At 38.2% G+C, this 9,425-nt stretch overlaps 1 protein-coding gene across 3 annotated transcripts; it reads right to left on the bottom strand.

Annotated features, from left to right (window-relative positions):
* Positions 1-204: 204 nt before the first annotated feature.
* LOC124147553 lies at positions 205-9,425 on the bottom strand. 3 transcript variants are annotated; one of them, XR_007219122.1, is made up of 4 exons: positions 8,974-9,160; positions 7,934-8,039; positions 2,936-3,105; positions 205-1,225 (listed from the first exon to the last, which is right to left on the bottom strand). XR_007219122.1 is itself a non-coding variant. In XM_048388342.1 (4 exons), the coding sequence occupies exons 1-4, from the start codon at positions 9,221-9,223 to the stop codon at positions 996-998; spliced, it is 555 nt and encodes a 184-aa protein (XP_048244299.1). In that variant the 5' UTR covers positions 9,224-9,425; the 3' UTR covers positions 205-995. The 3 variants fall into 3 exon arrangements, 2 of the variants coding, with proteins under 2 accessions (XP_048244299.1, XP_048244300.1); XM_048388342.1 differs by lacking the exon at positions 8,974-9,160 and adding an exon at positions 9,175-9,425; XM_048388343.1 differs by lacking the exon at positions 8,974-9,160 and adding an exon at positions 8,594-8,790.

The following is a 9,425-nucleotide window of genomic DNA, read 5'->3' on the forward strand; positions in this document are numbered from 1 at the left end:
AAAGGGCAGAACATTTAATACTATTAATGATTTCATTGGATTTATCAAAAAGGACAAGATCAGGTTTGTTAGCCTGGATACGTCGGAGGCTTTATACGGGCCTATTATAAAGACGTTTGTATTTATCATTTTCATGACGCCCTCTACATATTCTGGGTCGTACCATGGATGGGCCTCTGTGTCAAAACCACAAGCACGGCTTCTCCATCATGTCGCTTAAGATACTGTGTTTGTGCCAAAGCTGGGCATCCACTGACAATGTGTTGGGCAGTCTCATTAAATTCATTGCATAATCTACATTTCATATTTCCATTTTGATGCAAATTCACACATTGTGGGAAGTGGGAAGTGGGAAGTGGGAAGTGACTGGTCTTGAGCAGCAAACAGAAACCCTTCGGTTTCACGTTTCTGAGTCTGGGCGGATTTGATATGGCAGTTCCCTGGGGTGACACTCATTTCCGTCAACCATTAACAAAATCAACATTGACATTCAGATTATGTCCCACATCCTTGTCTCGTTTATGAAAACTGTTGAATGCCTTGTTTTCATCATGAGTCTTGGCATGCTTCACAAGAGGATTACCAGAAAAATAAATGTTTGCAAAAGTGCACAAGGCTATTCTATCATGAAGAGCCTCGACGTTAATCAAGCCACGCCGTCCCATTATAACTGGTAAATGTAAGCGATTGAGCGAGGTGGTGGGATCTATTGCCTGATTCTTCCTGAGAGGATGTCAATACCCTGATTTTCTTGTTTCGTCCAATCAACAACACCCTTAAAATACGAAAGGAAGGGTAAGTATACATCATGCATGCCTAAAAATATAAACCAAATAAAATCTTTTCAAAGTAAAAATATTGACTGTCCACAACAACACAGTCCTGAGCAAATCCCACATAGCAAATATCTTTGCAAGGGAAGTCAAATCTTTTGGGGAGTCAATGGTGGTCAATCGAGTGAAGGAAAGTTTGAACGAGCGTGTTTCTTCCAGTAATTACACAGTTGTTATCATTGGCCCTGCTTCATGTACTGTGGTATTCGTTGTTATGCCCTCATTGTAGTGTGGCGGCGGGACTTTCAGAGGCTGGACCGCAGATGTTGAAGTCGTTGAGTAGTCAACGTGTGGAGAACGCGCTGTAGAATTTGTAGAAGGGGGACGGAATTGTCTTGCTCTTAAAGGCGGCCTAATTGGGTTTCCAAAGTCATCTGTTTCTGTTGAATAACCTGGATCAAAATTTGATAACAATTATGGAACCTGGTAAATAATCGAAACTGGTGGGAAGTTTTAAAACGTTACATGTCAGTGAAGGTTTTATGACAACATATAAATCACCAGATTAATCAATAAAAGAAATTGATCACTTGTTCACAAAATCTGACAGTTTCATATAATTTCACAGTTGTGCTAAGCTTATGTATAGTAGTGATCAGAAATGACATGTCTTCACAATAGAAATAAAAATATATGCATTTGTTTTGGAATATTAGATTATATCCATTGGTCATGAGTGTTTCACTTGTTTGATAAGTGGGACTGTTCAGTCCAATCTTGGTCGCAGAAAATAGAAAGTAAGAATTTTTACATACCAGTACTTACAAGAAACGTCTTACAGCTTCTTTTCATCCAAACATTTTACCTAACAGGACCAACCAGTTTTGCCATTGATCCTTATACATACACAGCATTTTGTTTGTTTGTTTGTTGTTTAACGCCGCACTCAGCAATATTCCAGCTATATGACGGCGGTCTGTAAATTAATCGAGTCTGGACCAGACAATCCAGTGATTGACATCATGAGCATCGATCCACGCAATTGGGATCGATGACATGTATCAACCAAGTCAGCGAGCCTGACCACCCGATCCCGTTAGTCGCCTTTTACGACAAGCATAGTCGCCTTTTATGGCAAGTATGGGTTGCTGAACATACACAGCAACAGTATGATCCAGGGAAGTAATCACACGTGTTGAATGTATTTAGTTTCGCTGCACAGCCTCCTTCCAAGTACAACCGATACCCAGCCGACATTATGACCTCCCGATACCGCTGTGCCTTCGATATCCCCACAATTTTGGTGATAAGAAATACAATTATGTAAATTATTCCAAAAGTTGGTTTGATGACGTGTTCATTTATGCATCTTCAGGCAACATCGACACTGTTCTCATGGATTATTTAGACCTGCTCATGTGCAGATATCCGTCCCCAGATTTGCAGCAAATGACAGAAAAGCCCCAATTTGAATTAAAAATGTCCCAATTCCTCATAATTCACAAACTATGAACAGTATATAATCCATTTTTTAACGATATCAAAATTGTCCCCAGTTTCCCTGACCCGTGAAGATCCGGGGTAGAATAAATCTTCAGCAACCCATGCTTGCCGAAAAAGGCGACTATGCTTGTCGTAAAAGGCGACTTACGGGATCGGGTGGTCAGGCCCAATTGCGTGGATCGATGTTCATGTTGTCAATCACTGGATTGTCTGGACTCGATTATTTACAGACCGTCGTCATATAGCTGGAATATTGCTGAGTGCGGCGTAAAACAACAAAACAACCAACCAACAAAACCAGTTTTCATTCTAGAGTTTGGAAACCTAGATGTACCCCTTGTTCTTGTTTCTGTTCACAGGCATAAACATTTCAAAACAGATCCGACCCTGACAATTTTTAAATGCTGAATTCGATTATTGCTAAACTTTTTCTTTTCCGTGGTGCGAACTGACCTGATTACCTACAATGATGTTTGTGATTTTGTCAGGAAAATGTTCGAAATTTTAAAGCAATTTGGTACAAGACTTTGTTAGAAGGTTGGAGTGTTTGGAAATTTGAAATAAAAAATAAATTTATATTAAACGTTAACGCCTACCTATTTTAAAAAAAGTAATGAGAATACTGTATTATCTGTAAATTTAGTATTGATGTGACCTACCTGTGTTTATCACAGCAAGATGACTTGTGTGTATCACGTGACGATGTTGCTTGGATGATGCCCCGCGACAGTAGACACAGCAGCAAGCGATTCCAAACACAAGGATAAGGGGGAGGATGACAGCAAAGACGATTGCAACAATTACTCCAGTTGGCAAACCAACGGATTTACTAAAACAAAAACAAACAACTTCGACCTTGACAAGGTTCGAGGATCCTTACAGTCATATGTGATCACATGAGCTAATGACAGCGTGGATGTATAATGACAGCAATGTGATAACTAAAGAACTAACCAGCGAAGGATCATGACCCTTATGAATAAACATTAGACTATTCAATCTCATGTAGGAGTGGATGGGTATAGTAGCCTAGTGGATATAATATATAGATGGGTACAGTAGACTAGTGGATGTAATATATAGATGGGTATAGTAGCCTAGTGGATGTAAAATATAGATGGGTACAGTAGCCTAGTGGATGTAATATATAGATGGGTATAGTAGCCTAGTGGATATAATATATAGATGGGTATAGTAGCCTAGTGGATGTAATATATAGATGGGTACAGTAGCCTAGTGGATATAATATATAGATGGGTATAGTAGCCTAGTGGATGTAATATATAGATGGGTATAGTAGCCTAGTGGATGTAATATATAGATGGGTATAGTAACCTAGTGGATGTAATATATAGATGGGTATAGTAGCCTAGTGGATATAATATATAGATGGGTATAGTAGCCTAGGGGATGTAATATATAGATGGGTATAGTAGCCTAGTGGATGTAATATATAGATGGGTATAGTAGCCTAGTGGATGTAATATATAGATGGGTATAGTAGCCTAGTGGATATAATATATATTTGGGTATAGTAGCCTAGTGGATATAATATATAGATGGGTATAGTAGCCTAGTGGATATAATATATAGATGGGTATAGTAGCCTAGTGGATATAATATATAGATGGGTATAGTAGGCTAGTGGGTGTAATATATAGATGGGTATAGTAGCCTAGTGGATATAATATATAGATGGGTACAGTAGCCTAGTGGATGTAATATATAGATGGGTATAGTAGCCTAGTGGATGTAATATATAGATGGGTATAGTAGCCTAGTGGATGTAATATATAGATGGGTATAGTAACCTAGTGGATGTAATATATAGATGGGTATAGTAGCCTAGTGGATATAATATATAGATGGGTATAGTAGCCTAGTGGATGTAATATATAGATGGGTATAGTAGCCTAGTGGATGTAATATATAGATGGGTATAGTAGCCTAGTGGATGTAATATATAGATGGGTATAGTAGCCTAGTGGATGTAATATATAGATGGGTATAGTAGCCTAGTGGATATAATATATATTTGGGTATAGTAGCCTGGTGGATATAATATATAGATGGGTATAGTAGCCTAGTGGATATAATATATAGATGGGTATAGTAGCCTGGTGGATATAATATATAGATGGGTATAGTAGGCTAGTGGGTGTAATATATAGATGGGTATAGTAGCCTAGTGGATATAATATATAGATGGGTACAGTAGCCTAGTGGATGTAATATATAGATGGGTATAGTAGCCTAGTGGATGTAATATATAGATGGGTACAGTAGCCTAGTGGATGTAATATATAGATGGGTACAGTCGCCTAGTGGATGTAATATATAGATGGGTACAGTAGCCTAGTAGATGTAATATATAGATTGGTACAGTAGCCTAGTGGATGTAATATATAGATGGGTATAATAACCTAGTGGATGTAATATATAGATGGGTATAGTAGCCTAGTGGATGTAATATATAGATGGGTACAGTAGCCTAGTGGATGTAATATATAGATGGGTATAGTAGCCTAGTGGATGTAATATATAGATGGGTATAGTAGCCTAGTGGATGTAATATATAGATGGGTATAGTAACCTAGTGGATGTAATATATAGATGGGTATAGTAGCCTAGTGGATATAATATATAGATGGGTATAGTAGCCTAGTGGATGTAATATATAGATGGTTATAGTAGCCTAGTGGATGTAATATATAGATGGGTATAGTAGCCTAGTGGATATAATTTATATTTGGGTATAGTAGCCTAGTGGATATAATATATAGATGGGTATAGTAGCCTAGTGGATATAATATAGAGATGGGTATAGTAGCCTAGTGGATATAATATATAGATGGGTATAGTAGGCTAGTGGGTGTAATATATAGATGGGTATAGTAGCCTAGTGGATATAATATATAGATGGGTACAGTAGCCTAGTGGATGTAATATATAGATGGGTATAGTAGCCTAGTGGATATAATATATAGATGGGTATAGTAGGCTAGTGGGTGTAATATATAGATGGGTATAGTAGCCTCGTGGATATAATATATAGATGGGTACAGTAGCCTAGTGGATGTAATATATAGATGGGTATAGTAGCCTAGTGGATGTAATATATAGATGGGTACAGTAGCCTAGTGGATGTAATATATAGATGGGTACAGTAGCCTAGTAGATGTAATATATAGATTGGTACAGTAGCCTAGTGGATGTAATATATAGATGGGTACAGTAGCCTCGTGGATGTAATATATAGATGGGTATAGTAGCCTAGTGGATGTAATATATAGATGGGTACAGTAGCATAGTAGATGTAATATATAGATGGGTACAGTAGCCTAGTGGATGTAATATATAGATGGGTATAGTAGCCTAGTGGATATAATATATAGATGGGTATAGTAGCCTAGTGGATATAATATATAGATGGGTACAGTAGCCTAGTGGATGTAATATATAGATGGGTACAGTAGCCTAGTGGATGTAATATATAGATGGGTACAGTAGCATAGTAGATGTAATATATAGATGGGTACAGTAGCCTAGTGGATGTAATATATAGATGGGTACAGTAGCCTAGTGGATGTAATATATAGATGGGTACAGTAGCCTAGTAGATGTAATATATAGATTGGTATAGTAGCCCAGTGGATATAATATATAGATGGGTATAATATGTGAAGCCATTTTTTGGTGTCTCCCAATCGTGACATTGCGGCCAAACAACCACCCACTCAGCCACTCCAAATTATGTGCCAATATATATCATTTTTTAAAACTCCAAATCAAATCCAACAGATACCGGATAACTTAAAATAAAAAATATGTTTAAATATTCATAGCATAGTTCGTCTGCACCTCCGGATGAATTTCTTTCCCCTTTTCAGTTTAAAGAAAGTGAAAGATTTGTTAAAATCTGACGATGCAGTTGCAATGTAAGGCTAAATTGTGTCCTCAATAAAGGACTATGATTCTTTACACTTTTCGAAAAGGCTCTCTGAACGACTTCCCAAAATGCTTCCTGGACGACTCTCTGGAATTGTTCAGCCGTGTTCTTGGGCGATATTCAAGAAGACGGGCCTGTTTGGATTTCCACCAATTTCTCGCACAATCCTCTGGAATTCAGCACGTTATTCAACTAACCTCAGCCAAATCTGAGACCACGGAAATATATCGAACTCTGTTTTAAGCTATTTCCTGGCACGGTCAGCTTTTACAGATGTAATTTCACCAAGGTTTGGTAATATTTGACTTTCCAGAAGTTTTACCAATAGATGTTTTAGAAATAGCTATTATCTCAGAAGTAACATTATCATGGGCGGTATCAATATAATATATACGTTCAACTGTTATATTATTAGCCTTATTGCTTGCATTCTGGTTTTAAGTGGTGTTTTCGTTCCAAGGGTTTGGAAAGGACGAGTTAGTCTTGTTCTGCGTGATTGGATGAATCTATGGATCAACATCCCCACAAGTTTCAATTTGGCTAAATAAGCCTCTATTTGCAAATAACAGCTATAATAAACCTAAATTGAGTATACAATAGTATTATCTATGCCAAAAATGACACTATAAGCGTGGTTAGCTCAATCAAAACCAGCTACTGGAGAGGATATGCGAAACACGGGTCTGCAGCCAAGCTGTTCTCTCCTTGGTATGGAGTGATGTCCCTTGTATTCCTGTCGGCAGTCGTTGTTAGGAAAGCAGCGTCTCGTACGTAACATGCTAAGGATTGTATAAGAACATGTTTAGGGCACCCCCGAGACCCAGCGGCCGAGAGAGCCCTGCTGTCATCTTGCTGTCACCTTTACTATATTTCGAGCATATTTGAACCAGAACTATATTACGTTGATCCAGCCGTGAACATCCTCGATTAATAAGTGTATTATATATTCATTCTATTGTGATACATACACTGGAACCCTTAAACAAAAAGCAGCTACGTTTTGAGTCGGATTCAAATGAAATAAATTCAGTTATCCGATAAATTTACATTCGTGTAATAGATCAATTCTGTGCCGAGTTCGAATGTAGGCAACGCTTCTTGAACGAAGCTTTGGTTACGGAAGCATCCGGGGTATTTGTCATAATACATTGGAGATACACTGGAAACTCGAAGATGAGCCGTGGACAGACTGGAGGACTGTCGATAGAGTGTGCTTTGTATTGTATAGGATCAACTGGTTTACATATTACTTGAGTTTCAAACGAAGAGGTAGGATAAGGGCTCTTGTTGGCCTTATGGAAAGCTTCAGGAATCCTTATAAATATTGGTATAAAAGTTATTAGACCTGTTATAAAGCCTGTCAGCTAATCTTTTCGCATACTTATAGTTGGACGTTTTGGAATTCTGGCATGAGAAACTACACAATAATGGCTAAAATGAGTGAAAAAGGCATATAAGTTTTATTCAAATGTTGGAAAAAATGAAACTCGAAAAGCGTTGAAGTCAGTCTTTTTTGATATAGTATAGCCTTACCAATACATTCAGCGTTTAAAGTCATGAAGGGTACAAATAAATAAAGTGTAGTTCTCATTCATTTGACCATTTTAGAAAACTTATATGAATATTTCTAAATATTTCGCTCATTTCGTATCAAGGGCCCTTATAATGCTATCTTGCCACACACGACAATGAATGCACCAGCACCCACCTTGAGGAGTCGCAACAAAACTGTCTGTATCTGAGTGAGCCACAGCAACCACGAGGACATGACAGGGGTAGACCAGCCTCATCTTTGCAATACGCTGTCGTATAGGCTAAAACACAAAGAAAAAGGATACCTTATATAGTGAGACCCTATTCATCCGTAAGATTGCGTTCCCAGTGAATCCGTCCGGATTAACAAGTGCCCGGATTAACGAATAAGGGGTACGTACATGTAATAATTATACATATATGTTCCTAACAAAGATCTTCCGGTAAGTGAATTATCCAAATTACCGGATGCAAGTACCGGATTGACGTTCATGTAGTAATTACCGTATTTACACTATTAGACGCAATGAATCCAATACACATCGTTGTCTAATATGAAGTCGTGTCCATCTCTTGATAAAGTTAATTATCCCAATCACATTTACTTAAACTGCGTAATTCCGTATCTCCACGTGCCTTTGTATACGGAATGTCACGGGTACACGTTTTGTTTGTTTGTTGTTTTTTGTTGTTGTTTTTTTGTGTGTCTTTTTTGGGGGGAGGGGTGATTCGGTGAGGAATAGCTATCACTGTGCCTGCGTTAACCAGAATTTCGTCAAGACATTACGTGTGAAACTATACAGTTTAAAACATCTTATTTGCCTATAATTTTTACCATTGATAAGGTCATTCAACAGTGGATTGCTCATCTTTCATCGGTTCTTCATTCACATATTCACCCTTTTACACACGTGTACATATCATCCGGCCCAGCGCTTCAATAAAATCTTCACTGTGGATAGTCGCACAAGGGAAGTAACTCCGAAGTCCTCCGCCTCTTCCGGAAATAACGCTCTTACAATACAGCAACCGTTCGATCTTATTAGATTGTTTTTTTAATTTTTTTTCTTCCGTCCGCTCACTCTGAAGATGCAGATGGAGATCCGAAACACATTATAATGTCGATGTTCTGATACTGAACTGCTATTTTTATTCATTACTGCTACGCGACGGTATTTCACAAACGATAGATCATCATTCATCAATATCCTATACCTTGGGATCAGAAATGCGTTTCTGGGTCGTGCCATGTTTAGCCATGGTTGGCTATAGTCCTTGGTTTGTTAGTGGTAAACGTCCAAGACTTGATTCACTTTCTCCGTTACCCATCGAGGTGATAAACCGTCATATGTCTGAAATAGTGTTTGAAACGGCACAAAACAACAACTGACAATTCTACCACACGTGTATACTCACAAATAGTTTTTAAAGTGAGAAATGTGAAAACAATCAGCGATGATTTCATAGCCGTATCGATCCACGAAATGTAATGGCTGCAAACATACAACCGGGGTATTCTCCACCGACAGGTATTATCCGACTGCTCACATCCTATGTAGGTCAAGCTATTGCGACAGGTCCGCCTGGAATGGGCTCACATTTGTCCGGTCGAAACATTGTGTTGACACAGTGAGCTGGACTACCTTATCAGGTGAGGTGAGGTGAAA

This window comes from Haliotis rufescens, unplaced genomic scaffold (assembly GCF_023055435.1).
Source record: "Haliotis rufescens isolate VD_foot unplaced genomic scaffold, xgHalRufe1.0.p SCAF_7, whole genome shotgun sequence".
Taxonomy (NCBI): Eukaryota; Metazoa; Mollusca; class Gastropoda; order Lepetellida; family Haliotidae; genus Haliotis; species Haliotis rufescens.

Coding starts and splice junctions, on each gene's coding strand:
- LOC124147553 (XM_048388342.1), bottom strand. CDS start 9,223: ATGAAATCATCGCTGATTGTTTTCACATTTCTCACTTTAAAAACTATT. Junction 8,040..9,174: donor TCTCACTTTAAAAACTATTT/GTGAGTATACAC, acceptor TTTGTGTTTTAG/CCTATACGACAGCGTATTGC. Junction 1,226..2,935: donor TCTTGCTGTGATAAACACAG/GTAGGTCACATC, acceptor ATTTTGATCCAG/GTTATTCAACAGAAACAGAT.